The 25,141-nt window shown below is 48.9% G+C and overlaps 1 protein-coding gene across 4 annotated transcripts in view; it reads left to right on the top strand.

Annotated features, from left to right (window-relative positions):
- Positions 1-25,141, top strand: part of WDR4 (WDR4 tRNA N7-guanosine methyltransferase non-catalytic subunit) — a 127,037-nt gene that overhangs the window by 33,207 nt on the left and 68,689 nt on the right. For all 4 annotated transcript variants that reach the window (XM_078656376.1, XM_078656377.1, XM_078656378.1 and 1 more), the window contains exon 4: positions 7,103-7,259. In XM_078656376.1, coding sequence (XP_078512502.1) covers positions 7,103-7,259 — 157 coding nt within the window. The remainder of the gene's footprint in view (positions 1-7,102; positions 7,260-25,141) is intronic.

Below are 25,141 nucleotides of genomic sequence, written 5' to 3'. Positions count from 1 at the left end.
TAAAGATTAAGGACATTTAGAAGAGGACTTGGAGCAAGCCCCTTTAGAACTAGGCAGTTCTACCACGGAAGCACCGGAGTACTCGAGTTACCTCACCCAGGGAAGCCGGGTGCATAGGTGTCTTTTAGTGTCTGGTTTCATCGTTGATTTCAATGGCGATCTGCTGAAAAATGCTGCTGGCGAACAAGTCAAAAGTGTCCGGGTGGATCCAAGGGTGGATCGGAGATCTGAAGAACCTGAAAGCAGAGGAGACAGAGTCTGGGTCACTTGCCAGTGACCAGGATGGCAATGGAAAGCTGCCAACCAATGTCGGGTGCTTTCAGATGAAGAAGGCGAAGCTTGACTCTTCAGCCACGAGGACCAGGAGGCATTGACAATGACCAGGAGCTGGATTCGAGCTGTCCCACGAGTGCTTCGGTGTCGGTATCTGGATTGGACCCAACACGCCTTGTCAACAGCAATCCACGCAGACAGCATAGATTGGCTTTGGTGCAGACCAGCAAGGTCTGAGGGACTCACCACTCGGTGGGGAGTCAGGGCACATCTGGAGCAACCAGGAAAGCCCAAGAAACAGAAGAGTTACCTTCGTGGGGACCCACCAGTCGACTGACCAGGGATCACAAAGGAGCCTCAATGGGAAATGCTAGAAACGGGCCCATGGAACACTTATGGAGTGTAGGCCCACAATCTTCGGAGCAAATGGTGCTCGGGGCTTGGACTACAAGTAGCTCAACGCACAACTTCGGGAAGTTAGGGAAGTTGATGCACTTGCAAATGTGCAGGGTGTCCAGGAGTTCCAGTCACACGTCACTCGAGAGGGCTGCGGGTCTCCGCTTTGCTGGGATCTCGTGTCGGCCTCTGAGAAGCCTGGAAGTCCGTGTCCTGAGTCACAAATCCTTGGAAATGCAGACCGGCAAGATACTTTTTTGGTGCCTGTTTGAACAGGGGAGTCACTCCTTGACCCCAAGGGAGATTCTTCCGTCTTCTAGTCGAGTAGAATGTCGAAGTTCCAGGATATATGTTGCAGAGTTTCGTCCAGGTATAATCTGAAGGCCTAAGGACTGGGGTCCCATACTTCTACTAAGAAAGGGGGTTGGACATACACTGGGAACCCACCTATGGGAGGGTCAGGGATGAGGGGTGGTTACACCCATTCCCTTTGTCCAGTTTCGCGCCAGAGCAGGGGCCGAGTGCCCCTGCAACCGGTTTGAACTGGGGTATGCAGAGGGACCCCAAGTGCGCCCCCAGCACTGTCTGAAAAGCATTCTCTGAATGCCCCCACCCAGCCCCAATACACTAAAGCCTGTCTGGGAGGTGGTTACACCTCCCGGTGACAGGAAACCTATTGTCCAGGGCTCCCCTGCCGGAGTTTCGACCAGCAGCAGGAGGTCCGACCAGTGTCTGTTGCATCCAATTTGTGATGCCTAGACTCTTTTAAACTTAGTTAGACCAGTGTGTAAATATCACTTCCCTCGAGAAGGGTGGAATTCTACCCCCGCCGCCAGGACTGGCGGGGGGTGGGGGTGTAGGATTCCAAAGTGTTTGACACCAAACACAACATGTTTCCATGCAGCCATTCCAAAGTTGGCATTTACTGCGAGGTTATAATGCACTTAAGAGTATATGGTATGGCTATATCACAGAACAGCCTCCGAGAATAGATTTCAATCAATCAATCAATCAATCATAATACTTGTATAGCGCGCTACTCACCCGGAAGGGTCTCAAGGCGCTTGGGGGAAGGGGGCCGCTACTGCTCGAACAGCCAGGTCTTGAGTTGTCTCCTGAAGGCGAGGTGGTCCTGGGTCAGCCGAAGGTGGATGGGGAGGGAGTTCCATGTCTTGGCCGCCAGGTAGGAGAGGGATCTGCCTCCGGCGGTGGCTCTTCGGATGCGTGGTACTGCGGCGAGGGCGTGGCTAGCGGATCGTAGCTGGCGGGCGTGTGGAAGGTCAGGCGGTCGTTGAGGTACTTGGGGCCCAGGTTGTGGAGATACTTGTGTGCGTGGGTGAGGAGCCTGAACGTGATCCTTTTGTTGGCGGGGAGCCAGTGCAGGTTCCTCAGGTGGTTGGAGATGTGGCTGCGTCGGGGGATGTCTAGGATGAGTCGGGCGGAGGCGTTCTGGATTCGTTGTAGTCTTTTCTGTAGCTTGGCTGTGGTTCCGGCGTAGAGGGTGTTTCCGTAGTCTAGCCGGCTGGTGACGAGGGCCTGGGTGACCGTCTTCCTGGTTTCGGTGGGGATCCATCGGAAGATCTTACGGAGCATGCGTAGGATGTTGAAGCATGAAGATGAGACGGCGTTGACTTGTCTGGTCATGGAGAGGGAGGAGTCCAGGATGAAGCCCAGGTTGCGTGCGTGGTCTGTCGGCTTGGGGGCGGTGCCCAGGGCAGGGGGCCACCAGGAGTCGTCCCAGGCGGAGGGTGATGGCCCAAGGATGAGGACTTCCGTCTTGTCTGAGTTCAGTTTCAAGCGGCTGTTCTTCATCCACTCTGCGATGTCTTTCATCCCTTCGTGGAGGCTGGTTCTGGCGGTGTCGGGGTCTCTGGTGAGGGAGAGGATCAGCTGGGTGTCGTCGGCGTAGGAGATGATGTTGAGGTTGTGTCGGCGTGCGATGGCTGCGAGGGGTCTCATGTAGACGTTGAAGAGGGTGGGGCTGAGCGATGATCCTTGCGGGACGCCGCAGATGACTTCGGTGGCCTCGGAACGAAACGGGGGGAGGCGGACTCTCTGTGTTCTTCCAGCTAGGAACGAGATGATCCATTTCAGTGCCTTCTCTTGGATGACGGTGTTGCTGAGGCGCTGGACTAGGGTGCGGTGGCAGACCGTGTCGAACGCGGCGGAGAGGTCCAGGAGGATGAGTGCCGCTGTTTCCCCGTTGTCGAGAAGGGCTCGGATGTCGTCGGTGGCTGCGATGAGGGCGGTCTCGGTGCTGTGGTTGGCTCTGAAACCGGATTGTGAGGGGTCGAGGGATCCGTTCGTCTCGAGGAAGGCGGCAAGCTGTCTGTTGGCGATCTTCTCGATGACTTTGGCAGGAAAGGGGAGGAGCGAGATGGGGCGGAAGTTCTTGAGGTCGGTGGGGTCCGCTGTTGGTTTCTTCAGTAGGGCGCTGAGCTCGGCATGTTTCCAGCTCTCCGGGAAGGTGGCGGTGTCGAAGGAGGTGTTGATGACGTCTCAGAGTTGGGGTGCGATGGTGGAGTCGGCCTTGTTGAAGATGTGGTGGGGGCAGGGGTCAGTCGGAGATCCGGAGTGGATGGTGTTCATCGTGCGGGCTGTGTCTTCGGTGGTCACTGCGGTCCAGGTGAGGAGGGTGGCAGTGGGGTGCGATGGTTCGACGGTTGGGTGCGAGGGTGGTGTGCCGAAGCTGTTGTGGATGTCGGCAATCTTGCGGTGGAAGAACGAGGCGAGGGAGTCTCAGAGATCTTGTGAAGGGGTGATGTCGTTGTTGCTGGTTCTGGGGTTGGAGAACTCCTTGACGATGCAGAAGAGTTCCTTGCTGTCGTGGGCGTTGTTGTCCAGTCGATCTTTCAGTGATTTCTTCTTGGTGGTGCGGATGAGCTGGTGGTGCTTGCGGGTTGCGTGTTTGAGGGCGGTCATGTTGTCAGTGGTCCGGTCGAGGAGCCAGGCTTTCTCGAGGGTGCGGCAGGTCTTCTTGGAGTCCTGGAGTTTGTCGGTGAACCATGGGGCCTTCTTGCTTCTGGGTTTGCAGGGGGGGTTCTTCAGTGGTGCGAGGCCGTCGGCGCAGGCGGTCAGCCATTGCGTGAAGTTGCGGGCTGCTTCGTTGGGGTCCGGTGTGCTGGTAGGTGGGTTCTGGCTGAGGGAGGCGGTGAGCTGGTCGGCGGTGATCTTGCTCCAGCTCCTGTGAGGAACCTGTTGCGGGTGGTGGTGGCTGGTGGTTTTTCTGAAGCTGAAGTGGACGCAGCTGTGGTCGGTCCAGTGAAGTCCGGTGGAGTGGCTGAAGGAGATGTGCTTGCTGGATGAAAATATGGGGTCAAGCGTGTGGCCGGCGTAGAGGGTGGGGTTGGTCACCAGTTGCTTGAGTCCGAGGTTGTCCAGCAGGGTGACGGTGTTGCGGTTCTTGTTGTTCTCCAGGTGGAAGTTGAGGTCCCCTAGGAGGATGTAGTCGGCGGAGGGGAGGGCGTGAGGGCTGACGAAGTCCGTGATGTCTTCGCTGAATTGTGTGCGTGGTCCCGGGGGTCTGTAGAGGAGGGTTCCTCTGAGGGTCGTCTTTGGGTCGGTGTGGATCTGGAAGTGGAGGTGCTCGGCGGCGGCGAAGGTGTCGTTGGAGTCGGTCGTGATGCGGATGGTGTTCTTGTGGACGATGGCGATGCCTCCTCCCGTCTGGTTGACGCGGTCCTTCCTGATGATCTTGTATCCATCCGGGATGGCGATGGCAATGTCGGGGGCTGAGGAGGCGTTCATCCATGTTTCAGTGAGGAAGGCGACGTCTGGTGATGTAGTGTCTAGCAGGTTCCAGAGTTCGACGGCGTGTCTGTGGACGGAGCGGGTGTTGAGCAGGATGCACTTGAGATGGTTGCTGGGGTTTGGCTTGGCGGGCGCGGTGCATGTTCGGAGGCAGGTAAACTTGCAGGCTGTGCAGGTGAAGGGTCCGTGGAAGCGTTTCGGGGTGGCCCGGCAGCAGGCGGTGTTCCGGCCGGCATTGAGTGCGTTGAGGGCGGCGTCGTCGTAGGTCTGTCGGGTCGTCTTGCGTCGGTGGGGGCCAGCTACAGAGGGGCTCAGCTCATGCTTGGGCACCCTCTCACACAAAACAAGGCACTCTGCCATCAGGATTGATAAGGCCTGCCATAGGAGTGACTTATAGGTTTATATGTGTCAGTGATTAAATGTAGCTATAGGTAACCTATATCTTAGTAAGGGGTGCATGCACCACCTTACCCAGGCTGCAGTAGCCGACCTGTGGTGCCATTTTGGAAGGCTTCCCAGGGGTGGCATAATACATGCTTCAGCCCCTGGTAGGCCTCTGGGGTACCTATGCCCTTCGTACCCATAGTACCATATACTAGGGATTCACCAGGGTAACCCAGTAACCAATCTGGAGTGTACCTAAAGTACATGCAATCAATTTAGAGAGGAAGCAGCTAGGCTGGTTTCCTGGATTGCAGGGCCCCAGCTAGACTAAAGTTGAAAAACAGCGAAACACCAGCAAAAAGTGTAGGTAACCATGTTAAGCAGATCCTACTCTCCTACATAGTGCTCTCGAAAGAAAAGTTAGGAAACATTGTGAGTTCTCAAATATCTTCCTCTTCTATTTCATTTAAATGAGGGGATAAATTGGTACATTTTGCTATTTTCACGTATGCAGCCTATGAGGAAGAGCACGAGGCCCTAAATGTGTTGCACAGCTCTTCTTGAATTCAACACCAATTGGCTCAATTACAGCATGCAACACTGCAGGTGCAGGCGTTTAGGGTGGAACAAAGCTCTGCAACATTTTACCACCAAAAAGAAATTATCCGCCGCACTACAGGAGCTTGAATTCATCAATGCTTTATTCCACCATCTCCAAAGTGTTTCGACCACCGAGGTCTTGATCAAGACCTTGGTGGTCGAAACACGTTAGTTATGGTGGAATAAAGCATTGACATTGACGAATGTCAAATTCCTGTAGTGCGCGTATAATTTCTTTTTGGTGGTTATATATATATATATCCCTAAATTATTGATGGTTGGAACCACCGGACTTAATGTTTTTACAGGCACAGGATTTGACTATTGAAGGACTGTTAAATATGCATTCACCAGTGGACTTTGATAAACTCCTGGATACATTGTTTTGCATCACTTGAAGTCTTGCGTGAATGCACTGGAAATCTCAATATATTGCGCATTAGGGTAGTGGTGGAAGCTTGGTGACCTACCGTTTCCTAAAGTTAAACTCGTATAATCCTGGTCATTCAGTATTAGTCAGACATGTGGACTTCTAATCTTTGGCCGCATGCTCAGTTCAATGTGCAGGTCCTCTCATCAATAGTTTGTGACCATGGGGCCCTTTTAGACTCTGGTTTTAATAGGAACCCCAGATTTCCAGTGTCACACAAGGCTCTTTCTTTTAACTGCAAAGACTGAAATGCCCGATCCATTGTCTCTCCTTTTCACTTAAGTTCAGGTATGTAAACACATTTCCTGTCTCATCTAGACTTTGCTAATAGCGTTTATCTGAGAATCTTAGTGTTAACACATTTACTCAAGGTAAAGTGTAGGGATGAGTAATCCACTGACCCACGGTTGCCAGGTGAGTTAAGCTTAAAAATTCCGCACGGTGCGTTCTAATTTCTGACTGTGATTGCAGGTGTATATCCCAGTTGGGTTGTTATGATCCTCTGAGTGAAAGTCTGCTGATGGTCCCTACTCTCTAGAAGCTCAGACATGGTTGTATGTGCTTTGCTGCGCAAGCTTCTCCACTCTAGAACAGTGTCACTGCTCAGAGGGCTAAATATCATCGCCTGCACAAATTCAGGAAAATGAACAAGATAAGAGGAATTGAGCTTCTCTCAACAAATATGCTTCTCAGTCTCCAATGAGATGACGCACGATGAGTAAATGTTCATTCCCTACAATCGATCATAACTAGAAAATTCAGACAGTGTATGTCTCTTTGATGTGGCAGGTAAATAGATGCGGTAAGAACAATCACAGGAGCTCGATGTAGCCACAATGTGGACTGGAATCTGGTGCACAGAGGCCCCTGGAACAGCTGAGCGACTGCTCAATAGGCAGTGTGCTTCTTCACCTGGTGCTTGTGACACAAGTTAAATAATTGATGTCAGTAAAATGTTATACATATCATTTATGCAAACACCCAAACATTGTGGACAAAAGTTTCATGAAGAAAAAACATGGAAAACCTCACATCACATTCATCTATCACACAGCAGCAGTCAGAGGTCATAATTCAATGAATAATAATGTGAAATCCATGGCACTGTGATGATGCTTTTAATCCTCGTGGGCAGCAGGCATGGCCATTGGTAGTTTAATTTTTCTCTCTGCTTCTTGACTTTGAGATAGACCACCCAGATGTTTCCTTGGCTACTTCTTTGTTCTTTCTCGCTGCAGCCCTAACCTTTGGTTTCTCTTCCGACTGCAGGTTTGTGGTGCGAAGGTGCACAGCTCTCACAGTGACTGCAGGTGAGGACCGGATTTTCGTGGCAGACAAATCAGGAGATGTCTATTCCTTCTTGATCACAGATCCGCATGCGAAGGGCCGACTGGAGCTTGGACACCTCTCCATGCTGCTGCATCTGGTAAGCGTGATGCCTTGTATGCTCCTGTTTCCTTCGGTGGGGTCGGCATTGTCGTGAGTCGTACCTTCTTTTTGGTGTCTGATGTAAATGCATCTACACTGGGCCAATCACTCTCATCCTCAGACCAGTCTCTGGTAATCTGTGTTAATGTGCAGTGCTCTCCTAACAGGATTGTGGGATGAGGTTCCTTTCTCTCCTGAGGGCCTCCGGACTAAAGTGGACTTCTTCCCCCAAGCAGCAGTGCGACTGAAGGCGCGTTTGCAGAGTGACGGAGAAAGGGGGCGTGACTTCTGACGATCTCTCAGCAATCCAGCTGTGTGGGACTTAATGGGGGTGTAGCAGGAGAGCTAGTTGGCCCCCAATGTAAAAGTAATGTTAAAGATATTTATAAAGCGTGCTGCAACCAATCGGGCATCCTGGCGCTAAAGAGGGAAAAAGCAATAGTAGACAACTGAGATCTGGGACAACTAGAGGTTAAATTCTAGGAAAGAGCCAAGTTTTTATTTGTTTACGAAAAGACAGATCTTTCAACTGTCGCGGCTCCAGGGGTAGCTTGTTCCAAAGTTTTGCAGCAGCAACACTGAAAGCTTGACACCCCAGCTTAGCTCTTCTAATCAGAGGTACTTTCCCCCAATTAGCTGAAGCAGACCGAAGACAGCGGGGAGGGACATACCAGCAGAATTTACTCTGCAATGGTGTGGGGTCCAATCCATGCAGTGCTTTAAACACAACTCAGAGGGATTTCAAATGAATCCTCTGCACTATAGGGAGGCAGTGCAGCTCTGCAAGGGCCGCGAAGAAGAGAACTGATGGGGGCGTGTCAAAGCCAGCTTGGCTGCCATATTCTGAATTCTCTGCAGTCTCCCAGTTAAAAACTTGGGAGACTCTAATAGAGAATTACAGTTATCTAACCTGCTCAAAATCACGCTCCTAACTACCAAGGACCGTGTTTGAGCAGGGAGCAAAGGAAGAATTTTCCTCAGGGTCCTAATGAAGGATAAACAGTTCCCTGCGGTTTTAATAACGTGTGTCTCCAAGGTCAGCTTCTCATTAAATGAGACTCCCAAATTGCGAACTGACTTAAATTGTAACAATGGGGGGTCCGCAGGAATGGGCCGGAAGTCGGCCTGAAGGGAGTAGGGCATTTCAGTTTTATCTGCATTAAATTGCAGAGAGTTGCTTCTTAACCAGTGGACCACGTTCTGCATGCAGACATGGAAATTCTCCAAGGACCCTCAAGAGCCGAGGGTACTTCATCGAGCCTTTGAGAAAGAAGCGCCATTGCTTCGAAACGCGTCAGGAGTTATCGACGAAGCTGCAGATGCTGTCTGCATATGGGTGGCATTTGACCCAATAAAAGGACTTGTTCCAGTGCAGTGTCCGTGTGTGTTTCTGCCAGAGGGGCATCTTGGAGCTTTATGTACACGCGGCAGCCCTTGCCGCGAGAAGCGCACCAACCCGTGAGGACTGGGTGTCACGGGGCTTGGTATTCAACCCGGCTTCTTTTGTGAGACATTGCCCTTGGATTTTAATGCACCGATATGTGGAGGCCCATCGGAGGGCTTTAAATGTGCAGAAGCGGCAAAATTTATTGCACCCATCCAGGGTGTTAACTGACACACTACGAGAACCAGAATTCCCTGTCCATCAGAGGGCGTGACTCTATCTCGAATCCTTAAAGGAGGTGTGCCTGTGCAAAACATGATGACGTCGAGCCTTTGAGAAAGAAGCGCCATTGCTTCGAAACGCGTCAGGAGTTATCGACGAAGCTGCAGATGCTGTCTGCATATGGGTGGCATTTGACCCAATAAAAGGACTTGTTCCAGTGCAGTGTCCGTGTGCGTTTCTGCCAGAGGGGCATCTTGGAGCTTTATGTACACGCGGCAGCCCTTGCCGCGAGAAGCGCACCAACCCGTGAGGACTGGGTGTCATGGGGCTTGGTATTCAACCCGGCTTCTTTTGTGAGACATTGCCCTTGGATTTTAATGCACCGATATGTGGAGGCCCATCGGAGGGCTTTAAATGTGCAGAAGCGGCAAAATTTATTGCACCCATCCAGGGTGTTAACTGACACACTACGAGAACCAGAATTCCCTGTCCATCAGAGGGCGTGACTCTATCTCGAATCCTTAAAGGAGGTGTGCCTGTGCAAAACATGATGACGTCGAGCCTTTGAGAAAGAAGCGCCATTGCTTCGAAACGCGTCAGGAGTTATCGACGAAGCTGCAGATGCTGTCTGCATATGGGTGGCATTTGACCCAATAAAAGGACTTGTTCCAGTGCAGTGTCCGTGTGCGTTTCTGCCAGAGGGGCATCTTGGAGATATATATATATATATATATATATATATATATATATATATATATATATATATATATATATATATATTTTTAAACCAACTTTTTAAAAACAGTCGTTGGATGATGTCACCAGTGATGTCATTTAAAGATTTCATAAGTAATGTAATATGTGAGATCATAAGCAGTGCATTGCGGGGATGCAAGTTATAGTGGGCTCAGCTAACTAGGACTGCTGAATTTCTCTGGTTTTGTACCTATGAAACCGGAGTCACTGTAACCTTTGTTTTTTCAGTGAATTTCTTAAAGTTTTTTTTTTTTTAAACTGCAGTTCATATGTATAACGTCTCCGTAACTTTATAAATGTAAAGGGGAGAGGGGTTGGCCTAACGGCTAAGGCGCTCGACCTCGGACCTGGGGAACTCTGTTCGAGTCTCGGTAACGACGTCAAAAACCCCCTGTGATTCTGGGCAAATCACTTAATCTCCCCGTGCATAAAAAAAATAAAAAATGTGTGTCCTCATGTAACGTAACTGGTGCTATGTAAAGCGCTCTGATAACTGATTCGGTTCGGTTCTAGTTCGCGCTATATAAAACTCTGCAAAAAAATAAATAAAATACCTTCCTTTATTAGGTATCTAAATCGTAAGTAATGTACCCCTGCCTCTCTTCTAGGCTGCAGAGTCTTTTTGCGGGCATTCTTGCACTCCCCCTCCCCCCATGCCCTCCGGATTCTGCATGGCATAGTCCCAGAAATTCCTTTCATCTCTAGGTGTTTCCTCTGAACACACGTGATGGTCTGTTTCCACGATTGTTATTGCTCTCAATGCCTTTCTTAAACTATTAGTTGGTACTCTCTGAATTACTTCTGTGGCTCATAGCTTTGACTCAGTAGTTTTAGATATTTTCCTTGGCCTTCAGCCTCGTTATGTTACTTGGTTGATATTGCGGGGGTCGTGGTAGTAATATGTTCATATTGAGTGTTCTTCCCAACTCGTCTTACTCTTTTGCCATGGTATCTTTCCCATGTTCTTGTTCGGTTGTGGATTTGGTTCCATACACGGTTCTCCACAATGCTTCTGGTGGGTTGCCTTCTTCCTCCCCTCCCTTCCTGACATCTGGACTGAGACCGGTGGGCCTAGTCTGGGATCTTTCTTGGAATCTGTTCGCAGACCCTCCTTCGGGATGGTATTTCTTGGGTATCTCTTTCAGTCGTAAGGAATCTGCGGCTAGATATCTCCATCAGATGAACACGTTACTTACCTTCTGTAATGCCTTATCTGGTAGAGACTAGATCTAGCTGCAGATTCCTTACCGACTCACCCATCCTCTTGACTCTGCACACTGATTTTCCTTTTCTTACAGATCACCTCTATGCACCCTCATGCCTTTCATGGATAAAAAGAAAATATTTTGTATAAATGTTTTACAATAAGATGCTTCTTTTTAGGCACACTGTTACAATAGCAGTTTCTATATGTGGCTCTGCGTTTTAGTACGGAAAGAAGTCACAGAAAAAACTGGCATCAGCGCGTTTGGGGAGGGCTTATATGGACTCTGATGTTGCATCTACCCGGTAGAGGGTGTTGAGTCGCTCAACACTCTCTACCGACTCGCAGAGGTATTGCTGTAGAAAAGTTTCCAGACCCAGTATGGCACCTAGGGATAATTCTACGCTAAGGAATCTGCGGCCTGCTCTTCGTGAAATAACAGATGTTGTAGCACCCAGGATAATCTGCTGCATGGCTAAACACTTATAAGGTCCTAAAGGCTAGACCTATGGCTTTGCCAATGCTTGTTATTGCGTTTTCTCAGAGAAAGAACAAAGAAATGAGACAGTGGGTCTGCTCATTGCTACACAGTATGTTCAATCACATATAGCAGGTCCCAGACAGAGTCCCCCTCCTCCACACCACCCCTGGCAGAGGCCCCACAATCCAAACCTGATGGTTGGGGGGGTGGGGGTGGCGGCGAGTCGCAAAGCAGGCAAGAGTAGGAAGGCCCTCCCAACAGGCTAGGGAGAAGAGGGACCAGGGAGAAAGACAATAAAAGAGTGAGGCGGGGGAGAGGTGGCCCCGTGTCGTAGGGTCTCAGACAGAGAGAATCATTAGCCGCAAGTTTTAAAGTTGCTCTAAGTTATGCTGCTGTACAGTGTTGTGGTACAAAAGGGGGTGGTAATAGACAGAGCATCTGAATCAATCAAACACTCACACCCAGTCGAAAGATCTGGGTTTAATCCATCACCGTTCTTTAGCTCACTCTGCCACCCCAGTTCAGACATGGCCCTATGCAAATCAGTCTGACCCTGTGCCTCATGGGAACAGTCCAGCCCGAACTGCCAAGCCATGTCTTCCCTGGACCGGGAAAAAAAGCTTCCGAGGACTGGTTTCTGGCTATTAGCCGTCTTCAGCCCGGCTTCCTTGAATCTAGTGGCAAAGTGAGCAAGGGACTCCCGTCTGAGCATACCCTGCCACACTTATGGTGGCCAAAGCGGTACAGTGTTGTGGCAGTCCATACATATTAATAAAGTCTGTATTCACAAGTTTGGAAGCAAAGGTTTAATGGCTGATTAGTTAACGATAATCTTTATTACTCTTCGTTCTACCCATGCTTGTTCCAGTGACTTTTGAGGTGCGTCGCACCTCCGAGACAGCAAACATCTGGAGTGCTAAAAATACAAGTCCCACCCAACCAAAACTGGGTGCCCTAACTGGGCTTGCATTCCCTGCCACCTCCTGTAATTTCCAAGCCACAGCAAAGGCCTAGCAGGAGTGAAGGTGGGCGGATCATAATGACTGGGACAATAGTACTAAGTGTAATGAAGATTACAGATAAGTAATCAGGGCACCACCTCTATGTCCCTAGTCTTTGTTTTAACTTTCCAGTCTTCTCACCCAAGGCAAATTGGAGTGTCTTGAGTCGAGATGGAAACAGAGTAAGAATCCACTAAGGAAGGACCAAGAGACATTAGAAGAGGAAACACAAATCTCTGTGACTAATAAGGTGCCATCAATATCTCTTCTGCTGTCTGCTCCTGAATCTTGTAGAGAAATTGTGAGATCAGAGGCAGTGGATGAAAAGTTTCTGAAGGAGTGGCCTTCAGCTGACCTCTAAATTGGCCTCTTTGTCACTTCCAGAAACAGTATTGTTGTAGTCTATGATGAACATTAATCAGTCGTGTATGTGGGTGTATATTGGAATCCCTTGGAGTTGAAGTAATCTGCAAACAGTGCCTCTATGTTTGTGAAGACTAATGAAGCAGTTAGAAAGCCGCCTGTCATTATTCTGAACTGCCAGTGTCGATCATGGATGCAGAAGCGCAGAAATCACTGGCGATAGATGCTTATTTCAACATTCCTATAGCAAACTATCACATATCTATAAGGGCCAACAAATGGTTCAAGGGAATTAGAGGAATGATTCTGGCAAGACGTTCCATTTTGAATGAAATGTATTGGTCACATCTGTTTACCTTCTAGAGGTCTACCAGCATATGATAAACTCCTGTCACCTTAGAAACTTGATAAATTATAGATTAGACACTTACTCCTATTACTGGTTTCAGTTGTTTTTTTAATGTCTTTTTATTAAGCTTACAGAAAGCAATAAGTAAAGAAGTACACCACAAGTAGTTCTGCATGCAGATAATGAGGGAACAAACTGCATTCCTGCCATTAATGATCTCACTCCCCACCCCCTGGTACTTTTTTCCACCACTCATGTCCGTCGTGCTGCCCAAGAGATTGGTGGCTTCGATGGTTATTGCAGTGGGGGCGCGCAGGGGCTTCTTCTGTAAACATTCCACTTGCCCCAGACCCTCTCCCACTTTCTGAAGCCACCCCCAGCTTTCATTAATCACTTTCTCGGCTATCGTGCGTGAATCCATGTCCCTTTTCCAGTCCTTTAGGAGTGGTGTGGACATTGCCCCACAGGTGTGCTAGGTTACGGCATCTCAAAAAAACAAATTGTGTTTGACACACAAAATGTGGGTGTGGAAGTGCCAACTATTCAGAATGGACTCTTCTTAGTCCATAAGCTTGCCAACAAATGAGACCAGAAATTGAAAAGAAAAACTAGGATCGGACAGGACAAAGAAAGAGAGGAGGAGTTTTGGAAGTTATGTAGACCTTTCCATCCCCAAAATGGCTAAACCTCAAATGAAGCTATTGTCTAAGGGAGTATCCTTTGTCCCCACATATAAAACAAACAAGTTTGAGATCAATGTTTCATTCTTCAAGTTCATGAGTTTGCTTGAAATATTAGTTTAGTAATTTAGGAACGAGTTTGCCAGATCCCAAAGAAAGTGTGTAAAAAGGGTTCAAACCCAAAAGCGAGTTCACGCCACCCACGTCTCACAAAACACTGGTCCGTTTAGAAATACTGTTCAATAGTGATCGAGAGAAATTGTACTTTAACAAAATGAATAATCATAACTACTTTAGTCAAAAAGGCTGGGGAGCATTACAGCCATTGTCTACCAACGAGAATATTTACTGATTGCTGACAAAAGAGGTTGTCTGCTGATCCTGCACTCCGAGTATTGCTGAAGACAAGCGAACAATATGTGATTGACTCCAACATATAAATTAACTTGGAAGGCGATCTAACAATGGAATTTCCAGAGACCCTAGACTGGATATTGAAAAGAGCAGAGCAACTTGATTGGATTTCAGACAAGATGAAGCAGTTTTTGCAATCCAAACATCCTCAGGAAGCTAGACTTTATATCTTGCCAAAAGTTCAGAAATATTTAACTGATTCTCAGTTGTGCCCCATTGTTTTTGGGTGTGGCTTAATTTGTTCACCCGTGGGCGAGTATTTTAACGAATTTTTTCCGATCGATAGTACAAAGCATGATGTCATATTTGAAAGACTACTGATGTTTTATTATTAAGATTTCTATGGTGAATGTGTTTGAAATGCTCTATACAATGGTATTATACACCATTGTTGACAACACACTATGTACAGAGGTTGTAGAATGGGAATCCCATCCGAGCCAGGTACTTTTATGGGGAGAAGGATTACATTTTTTGCATCATGCTGTAGTTACTTCAGTTGGACTAATGATTTCTACCTACAAAAGAATGGTACATCGCTGAGTCTTTTTGAGGAGGAACATGCTTACAGTGACACAAGATGGACAGACGGGTTGATTATTTGTTTTTGATATATTGATGGCATCTTTATGATCCGGTGTAGCACACACAAGCTTTTAATACAGAATATCATGGAACCGAGTAACAAAAACTCACATTAAATGTTCTTGTTCATTTGAAAAATAGGATAATCTGTACTAAAGTTTTTCAAAAGCAAGCAGACAAGACAAATGTTATAATTTCAGTTTTCTTCAAGATTTGTTTAAGAAACGCCTACCCTACTTTCAGTTTAACACATTTAGAGGATCTCTTCTGAACAAGAGCAATTTAGGGAAATTGAAAAACCCCAGGAGATTAAAAAAAAGAGAGCATACCCACATGAGATCATCACGGAAGCCATTGAAGGTGTTAATAAAAATACCAGACATAGACTATTGTCTTTGTCTAATTTAACCACCAAAGACACTTTGTACTTTTGTCTCCAGATTTTCAAAAAGTAGCACAGTGCTATATAAGTAACAACCTATTTTCGCATTGCATCAGTGCAAGAACATCACAGAGATTGTCATCTAGAAACTAACATTTAAAAGAAATTGTAGAAGAATGAGTTGGCACTTTATCCTAGAACAGACTACATACACTGTAATAAAATATTTCCGGGTCATGCTGTTCTTCACCGACACAATGGCAACAAGGTTAAATTCAGACATACATGTAATAGCAACCCTTAAAATTGAAATCAATTCTTTAAAACACCTATCTGAAAGAAACCGGTTAGTGTTAGATTCCTTACCTTAGAATATCCCCAAGCGTCAGACTGGATCCGGAAAGTTTTACGTAGCAGTACCCCTGCGCGTCGATAGGCGTCGTCTGCGGCTCCACGTCCGTCGTTGGTGTTGTGGTTGCCGGGATGACGTAGTCGGAGTACTTACACGCCACCCTCGCTGATGTCCGTTCTTCTTTTTTCCGCGCCAGCAAGCGCAGATCCGGGAAGAGCAGTACTCCTTAGTCACTTTTAGACTAACTTTTTTCGATCTGTTTTGGATCTTCTCGAGTAGTTTGTCGACTCCGGTGCCGATAGGGATGCCCGGGTTCAAGCCCTGCGACGACTGTAACCGACTGATGTTGGTTACCAACCCCCACTGTCAGTGCCTTTATTGCCTCGGGCCGACCATGATGAAAAGTCGTGCCCCGCCTGCAGGGCCTTGACGTCCAAAGCTAGGCGGGAGCTGTCCCGTAAGCGACTCGAGATCCGGCAGTCGGTCCTGCGCCGCTCAAGGTCGCGGTCTAGGAGGAGTTCGAGGTACCGGTCGCGGGGCCACAGTCATCATAGCTCGGCGAGTCGACACCACTCGTCTGGCTCAAAGTCCTCAGGTAAGTCTAGGCACAAGAAGTTGAAGAAGCGACATCGCTCTTCTGACTCCCCCCGATGTTTGCGTGATGCGGCCGGGGGTTCGGCCAGTGCCACGTCCAGCTCCACACCCGCCGGTCCCTGGGCTTAACGCGACGCCGGAGGAGATCAGTGCCTTCCTCACAGCCATATGGTCGCGCTTCCCTCTGTCTGGTTCCGCTGAGGTGCCTTCGGGCCCCGCGGATCCGTCTGGGAGCCCAGGCAGGCCGGCGGCTTCAGCGCAGTCGGCGACTTCGGTCCCGGCGCCGCAGAGCTCCTCCGGAACCAGGCCTGGATCCGTGTCGACGCCGGTCGACCTTACGACCCCTCCGCCGGTGTCGTCACCAAGGGTGTCGCCCCTGGCGCAGTCTTCGGGCGGTGTCGTCCCCGATCCCCACCCCGTTCCGTACCCGGCGTCGGACTGGCACAGTCTTCCACGCCGATAGGTGAGCCTTTCACCGACGATCTGGCTCCATCATTTCTTCCTGACCTCCAGGAGATGGATGACGAGGGGGATTGGGAGGGGTCTGCAGTGCCAGTTAAGTCAGGACTGGGCGGACGAACTTGGGGATGCCAGTGGTCTGGACACTTTGCCCGAAACTGGTTTTGTCTCCCCTCCTACCCTGGCTACGGAGGAGGGGGCTGCGTACAGTGTGGTGACTCGGGCAGCCAAGGCCTTGGCTCTTGAGCGCCCAGTCACGGCCGTGAGGACTAACCTCATCACTGAGGTCCTCAAACCGCAGGCAAGCCCCTCGGAGCCTCTCCTGCCGTTCAACGAGGCCCTCACTGACGTTCTGTTGGGCACCTGGTCCAAGCCCTCCACAGGCCTCCCTGTGGATCGGAACGTGGCCCAACGCCACCGCCCGGCTCCGGGCGACCCCAGTTTCCTGTCCGTTCACCCCACCCCTGAGAGTCTGGTGATCCAGGTCTCAACCTCCCAGACCGCATTCCCGACTGCCCCTCTGGATCGGGAATCCAAAAGGTACGACCAGTTCGGTAAGAAACTGTTCTCCTCATTAAGTTTGGGGATGCGGTCTTTCAACAACGCCTGCCTTTTGGGCCGTTATTCCCACTCCTTGTGGAATACGGTTGCAGAAGTGCTGCCGCAGTGCCCGGCGGAGGTCCAGGCAAAGCTAACCCAAGCCCTCGCGGAGGGAAGGGACGCAGCACTGTACTAAATTTGGTGCAGACTGGATACCATGGACTCGCTAGGTAGAGCGATTGCTACGACGGTGGCGGTTCGCCGCCACGCCTGGCTGAGATCTGCCAACTTTTCGGGCGATGTCCAAGCATCCCTTATGGACATGCCCTTTGATGGCCGTCGCCTTTTTGGCAACAAGGCGGACAGCGCGCTGGAACGTTTTAAGGACTCCAGGGCTACGGGCCTCAGCCAACCCCAGCAGACTTCTGCCTTTCGTGGCCAAGGAAGGGGCGCCCCCTCACGTCCAGCTAGCCACAGGCCGCAGAATCCACCTCAACGCGGTCGCGGACGTGGTAACCGCCGTGGGGACACAGGCAAGGCCAGTCCGTACCCGCTCCTGCAGCATCTGCCTCAAAATCAACCTAGTCCGAGCTTTCAGGCCCATTCGACGCCAGTGGGGGGCAGGGTTCTCCATCACCTCCTCCACTGGCGCTCCATCACATCGGACAGGTGGGTGCTGTAAAATCCTCCGAAGGGGCTACTCCCTCCCCTTCGAGGCGACCCCTCCAGGCATGCCACCGCAGTACCACCGCATGTCAGGGGGTCACTTGCAACTTCTGCAGGAGGAAGTTACGGCCCTCTTGGCCAAGGGGGGCGTTGAGCGCGTTCCTGGGCCAGAAATAGGTTGTGGTTGCTATTCCCGCTACTTTCTGGTACCCAAGAAGGGCAAAGGGGGCCTAAGCCCTATCTTGGATCTAAGGAGCGTCAACGGCTTCCTCCGGAATGAGAAGTTCAAGATGCAGACTTTAGCTCAGGTCCTAGCTGCCCTGGACCCAGAAGACTGGATGGTAGCGTTAGCCTTGCAGGACGCGTATTTTCACATCCCCGTCCTGCTGGCCCACTGGCGTTACCTGCGGTTCACGGTAGGCCACGAGCACTTTCAGTTTACCGTGCTCCCCTTTGGCTTTACAAGCGCCCCACGGTGTTCACGTAAGTGATGGCGGTGGTCGCAGCTCATCTGCGCAGATTAGGGGTTTCAGTCTACCCCTATCTCGACGATTGTTTGTTGAAGGCGGGCTCGCCCCTGACAGTCGTCTCCCACCTCCAGACTACGGCCAACCTCCTGCATTCGCTGGGGTTCTCTATCAACGTGTCGAAGTCACACCTGTGCCCCTCTCAGAAGCTCCTCTTCATCGGAGCAGTTCTGGACTCAGCGCAGTTTCGGGTTTATCCCCCCCGAACAGCGGGTTCTGGATATTCAGGCTCTGATTCCGGTCTTTCAGCCTTTATCCCGAGTCTCGGTCGGGTTGACGCTGCAGCTCCTGGGGCTGATGGCCTCCTGCATCCTTCTGGTGCATCACGCCCCGGTGGCGGATGCGGGCTCTGCAGTGGGACCTGATGTTTCAGTGGGCACATCATCAGGGCAACCTGTCAGACTACGTCCGGATCTCGGAGAGCACTGCAAGACAGTTGCAATGGTGGCTCACGAACCGCAAGTGGGTCATCGGCAGATCTCTCTCCCTTCCCCAACCTGAGCACGTGGTAGTGACCGATGCGTCCCTCCAAGGTTGGGGTGGCCACATTGGCGAGAGGGAGATCAGAGGCCTCTGGTCTCCAGCGGAGTCCCGGCTCCACATCAACCTTCTGGAGCTGCGGGCGATCCGGCTTGCACTGAAGGCATTCCTTCCCTCTGTCTGGGGAAGTGTAGTGCAGGTGTTCACGGACAACAACACTGCCATGTGGTACTGCAACAAACAGGGTGGGGTGGGGTCGTGGACCCTTTGTCAGGAGGCTCTGTGCCTCTGGACATGCCTGGGACATCAGGGCATCACCCTGGTGGTTCAACACCTGGCAGGTTCCCTAAACGCCAGGGTGGACTAACTCAGCCGCCGGTGCATGATGGATCACGAATGGCGTCTGAACTCGTACCTGGCAAAAGGCCTCTTTCAGCAGTGGGGAGAGCCTTGGTTAGATCTATGCCACCGAAGAGAACGCGCAATGTCATCAGTTCTGCGCATTGGAATTTCCAAGGCGGCACTCGCTCGGAGACTCTTTTCGTCGCGAGTGGAGCTGCGGCCTGTCGTACGCCTTTCCGCCTGTACCACTTCTACCCAGAATGCTGAAGGTCAGGAGAGACCGGGCCCAAGTCATCCTTGTGGCTCCGGACTGGGCACGAAGATACTGGTATCCTGAGCTACTCAGCATGTCAGTCAATCCTCCGATTCGTCTACCTCTTCAGGAGGAACTTCTGTCGCAGCAGCAGGGTACGGTCCTCCACCCGAACCTGTCCAGTCTCAACCTACATGCGTGGAGATTGAGCGGGGACAGTTGAGGCGATTTGACTTGCCTCCTGAAGTCTGTAATGTCATTCTGTTGTAAACAGGGAGTTAGGTCCTGGGACGTACGGGCAGCTGGACCATATGTAAATCTTAGAAAAAGCGTAGTGCTGGCCGTACAAATACTTTGTAACGTCTCCTTAATTGGAGTAACAAATCACCTATTGATTGAGGATTTGTATGGTATTTTTATTTATACCTTATGAATTATTCATTTTCAAACAAAACATTATAGTTTGACGAAAAAGACATCCAATATATACACAATTATTCAAAAACTCAACAGTACAAAATTATGACACTACTACATAAAACATGAAGCAAAACATTTCATATGCACATTTCATATGTACATTTGCACAATATTCAAATTTGGTCAATATCATATATACATTACCAAAATGTTCATATTATTGATGCAATTCCAATCAAGGAATGGTGAACACAATTAAGAGAAAATCAAGAAGAAATCAAATGGAGAACAGATGAATCAGTAACATGCACAATCTTAATCAGTGAAAGAAAAGAATACACTGAATCAATGTTTCAATCATTCAAAAGTGCTATTCTCCAATAGGCCGACGCGTTTCGAACTCGAGATATGAATTAACGGGTTCATTCAGTCAATTCGGTGTGGTTCCCCTGCCACAGGAGCCACACGTCGTCAATATATCTGAGCCACTGTTTAATGTGTTTCTTGTATGGATTATTGTTCTCCACGAATTTGTTCTCGTACTCAGCCATAAACAATACGGCCATCTCCGGCGCATAGGGACAACCCATGGCTGTCCCCTTGATTTGGACGAAGAACTCATCGTTAAAGCGAAAATAATTTTACTTCAACGTGAGCTCAGCAAGTTCTAAAATGAAAGACGTGGGAACCCTGTGTGGTCGTATTCTCCTATCTAGGTATAGCTCCATCACCTCTAGTGCTTCACTTTGAGGGATTTGCGTATACAATGATGTCACGTCCATTGTGACCATGATTTCGGTGGAGGCGTTGAACTCCATGTTTTCAATTTTTACCAGGAAATCCGTGGTGTCCTGTAAGTATGATTTAACAGTGGTCAAAAACGGTTTAAAAAAATAGTCAACTTCTTTGGACAGCGGTTCCAGGCACGAGTCACACCCTGAGACGATCGGTCTTCCAGGGGGCTCTGCTGGGTTCTTATGTATCTTGGGAAGAAGATATAACACGGGTGTGCGTGGGAATTTTTTCACTAGAAAGTCTTTTTCTTTCCCACCCACATACCCACCGTCATATCCCTTTTGGATAAGGTCCACAATTATTCCTTGGATTTCTTTTGTTGGGTCCACAGTTACTTTTCTGTACCAGGTTTGGTTGTTTACCTGGAGTTCACCTTCCTTCAGGTATTTGTCCCTCGGCCACAGAACCGTTGCTCCGCCCTTGTCGGCGGGCTTTACTATGATTGTGCCGTCTTCGCTGAGGCCCCTCAGTGCTATCCGTTGGTTTTTACTCAAATTGGGTTTGACAAACATGTGCTTTTTCTCAAGATTGTTAATTGAGGAAAGAACCACTTCCTCAAAAGCACAAATCTGTTTAGGAATATTCTGGTTGGGAATAAATGTGGACTTGTTCCTCAGCCCAGTTGTTTCATAGTTGTTTGTGAGTGGCTGGTTGTGAAAGAAAGCCTTGAGCCGGATCTTACGGCAAAATGCGATCATTTCCATTTTAGTTTTAGTGAAATTTGGCCGTGTGTTCGGCACAAATTTCAGTCCCAAGTTGAGCACAGATTGCTCGTCCGCTGTAAGAATTTTAGTTGACAAGTTAACTACTGTAGATGGAGCCTCTATGATTTGTAGGAGTTTTTCCGGGTGCGCATTTCCCATGGTATTTTTTGTCTGGGTTTGCTTTGCTGGCCTTTCTCTAAAAAAGAGACCTGTTTCTTGTTGGTATTACCTCGTGATTCAGGGCCGGACGAGTCAGATGAAGATGATGTCTCTGAAAAAGTTTTGAACCTGTTTCGTGATCGTCCCTGATAGTTATAAAGGGCCCCCCTTGCTTCGGCCTGAGAATAGTAATCGTCCTTCAAGAACGGATAGGCTTTCTCCAAAGTGAAGGATTTGGTTCAAAACTTTTTCAGAGACATCATCTTCATCTGACTCGTCCGGCCCTGAATCACGAGGTAATACCAACAAGAAACAGGTCTCTTTTTTAGAGAGAGGCCAGCAAAGCAAACCCAGACAAAAAATACCATGGGAAATGCGCACCCGGAAAAACTCCTACAAATCATAGAGGCTCCATCTACAGTAGTTAACTTGTCAACTAAAATTCTTACAGCGGACGAGCAATCTGTGCTCAACTTGGGACTGAAATTTGTGCCGAACACACGGCCAAATTTCACTAAAACTAAAATGGAAATGATCGCATTTTGCCGTAAGATCCGGCTCAAGGCTTTCTTTCACAACCAGCCACTCACAAACAACTATGAAACAACTGGGCTGAGGAACAAGTCCACATTTATTCCCAACCAGAATATTCCTAAACAGATTCGTGCTTTTGAGGAAGTGGTTCTTTCCTCAATTAACAATCTTGAGAAAAAGCACATGTTTGTCAAACCCAATTTGAGTAAAAACCAACGGATAGCACTGAGGGGCCTCAGCGAAGACGGCACAATCATAGTAAAGCCCGCCGACAAGGGCGGAGCAACGGTTCTGTGGCCGAGGGACAAATACCTGAAGGAAGGTGAACTCCAGGTAAACAACCAAACCTGGTACAGAAAAGTAACTGTGGACCCAACAAAAGAAATCCAAGGAATAATTGTGGACCTTATCCAAAAGGGATATGACGGTGGGTATGTGGGTGGGAAAGAAAAAGACTTTCTAGTGAAAAAATTCCCCCGCACACCCGTGTTATATCTTCTTCCCAAGATACATAAGAACCCAGCAGAGCCCCCTGGAAGACCGATCGTCTCAGGGTGTGACTCGTGCCTGGAACCGCTGTCCAAATAAGTTGACTATTTTTTGAAACCGTTTTTGACCACTGTTAAATCATACTTACAGGACACCACGGATTTCCTGGTAAAAATTGAAAACCTGGAGTTCAACGCCTCCACCGAAATCATGGTCACAATGGACGTGACATCATTGTATACGCAAATCCCTCAAAGTGAAGCACTAGAGGTGATGGAGCTATACCTAGATAGGAGAATACGACCACACAGGGTTCCCACGTCTTTCATTTTAGAACTTGCTGAGCTCACGTTGAAGTAAAATTATTTTCGCTTTAACGATGAGTTCTTCGTCCAAATCAAGGGGACAGCCATGGGTTGTCCCTATGCGCCGGAGATGGCCGTATTGTTTATGGCTGAGTACGAGAACAAATTCGTGGAGAACAATAATCCATACAAGAAACACATTAAACAGTGGCTCAGATATATTGACGACGTGTGGCTCCTGTGGCAGGGGAACCACACCGAATTGACTGAATGAACCCGTTAATTCATATCTCGAGTTCGAAACGCGTCGGCCTATTGGAGAATAGCACTTTTGAATGATTGAAACATTGATTCAGTGTATTCTTTTCTTTCACTGATTAAGATTGTGCATGTTACTGATTCATCTGTTCTCCATTTGATTTCTTCTTGATTTTCTCTTAATTGTGTTCACCATTCCTTGATTGGAATTGCATCAATAATATGAACATTTTGGTAATGTATATATGATATTGACCAAATTTGAATATTGTGCAAATGTACATATGAAATGTGCATATGAAATGTTTTGCTTCATGTTTTATGTAGTAGTGTCATAATTTTGTACTGTTGAGTTTTTGAATAATTGTGTATATATTGGATGTCTTTTTCGTCAAACTATAATGTTTTGTTTGAAAATGAATAATTCATAAGGTATAAATAAAAATACCATACAAATCCTCAATCAATAGGTGATTTGTTACTCCAATTAAGGAGACGTTACAAAGTATTTGTACGGCCAGCACTACGCTTTTTCTATGTAATGTCATTCTGGCAGCCAGGCGTCCCTCCACAAAAACGGTATACGCCTGCAGGTGGAATATATTTGTGGCATGGTGCACAGCAAAGGCTTTGGATCCTCTCTCTGCCCTCCTTTCAGAGGTTCCTTCTTTATCTTGCCCAGCAGGGCTCTACTCTGGGCACTCTTAAGGGCTACATCTCTGCCATTTATGCCTTCTTGAGGCTTCCTTATCAGCCTTCTCTTTTCAAGTCCCCTATTGTAAATAGATTCTTGAAGGGCATCACGCACATGTTCCCTCCTGTTCCTTTCGTGATGCCTCAGTGGGACTTGAACCTTGTTCTTACATATCTGATGTGTGTTCCTTTCGAGCCACTTCACAATTGCCCTCTTCGTCTTCTAACTCTAAAGACTGCATTCCTGGTTGCCATCATCTCTGCCAGGAGAGTGAGTGAGCTCCAGGCTCTTTCTTCTAAACCTCCTTTCCTTTCCGTCCATCCGGACAAAGTAGTGTTGAAAACACGTCCCTCTTTCCTGCCCAAGGTGGTTACAGCCTTTCACATCGGGCAGTCCATCACCTTGCCCACATTCTTTCCGCATCCTTCTAAGTAGGAAGAGAGGCTCCACCGTATGGAGCCAAAACGTGCGCTCTCCTTCTACCTTGATCACACACGCCAGTTCCGGGTGGACGACCAGCTCTTTGTTGGTTACGTAAGCGCTAAGAAGGGACGGGCGGTACACAAACAGACCATCTCTTGGTGGGTCGTGTTGTGTATCAAGGTATGCTACTCTTTGGCTCGGAAAGAGCCCCCTGTTGGGCTGAGGACCCATTCCACTCGGGCCACGGCGGCTACTACTGCCCTGGGTCGGGGAGTCCCCTTGCAGGACATCTGTCAGGCAGCTACGTGGGCCTCGCTGCACACGTTTGCTAGACACTACTGCCTGGACAGCCAAGTCCTGAGAGATGGCTTTTTCGGCCGTTCCGTTCTCCAGGACTTTCTGGTGTGATCTTGGTCCGCAGACCCACCACCGGGGTTGGTATTGCTGGGGTATCTATTCTAAGGTAAGGAATCTAACACTAACCTGTTTCTTTCAGATGCACAAGTTACTTCCCTTCGGTAATGATATATCTGTAAGAAACAGTAGTTAGTGTTAGATTCCTTACCGCCCCACCCATCCTCCCCGTTCTGCGGACCGATATCTAGGGTTAAGGTATTTCCCTTTGAGGGCTGTAGTTTTATGGCACCAGTGTCGGTCTCTGGCATGGCTCTGCGTTCCTGGTGCAGAAAGCTATGTACAAGAACTGACGTCAGCGCGCGAGGGCGGCTTCTAAGTACTCCGACGTCATCCTGGCGACCACGACGCTGACGACGGACGCGGAGCCGCAGACGACGCCTACCGACGTGCAGGGGTACTGCTACGCAAAACTTTCCGGATCCAGTCTGACACCTGTGGATATTCTAAGGTAAGGAATCTAATACGAACTACTGTTTCTTACAGATATATCGTTACCGAAGGTGTGAGAAGTTAGCCTGGCATATGATGTCCACTAGTTCTAGTGGGCACCTTGCACCAGTCTAATCAACCCTTATTGGTTATGGTTGTAAAGTCAACCTTACAGAAAGCTATCCTAGTGGTAGCATGAACCAGCAGTCTGCAGGCTAA

This window comes from Lissotriton helveticus, chromosome 8 (genome assembly GCF_964261635.1).
Source record: "Lissotriton helveticus chromosome 8, aLisHel1.1, whole genome shotgun sequence".
NCBI classification, from domain to species: Eukaryota; Metazoa; Chordata; class Amphibia; order Caudata; family Salamandridae; genus Lissotriton; species Lissotriton helveticus.
Note: the sequence above shows the minus strand (reverse complement) of the source record. Positions and strands in the feature narration are given on the sequence as shown.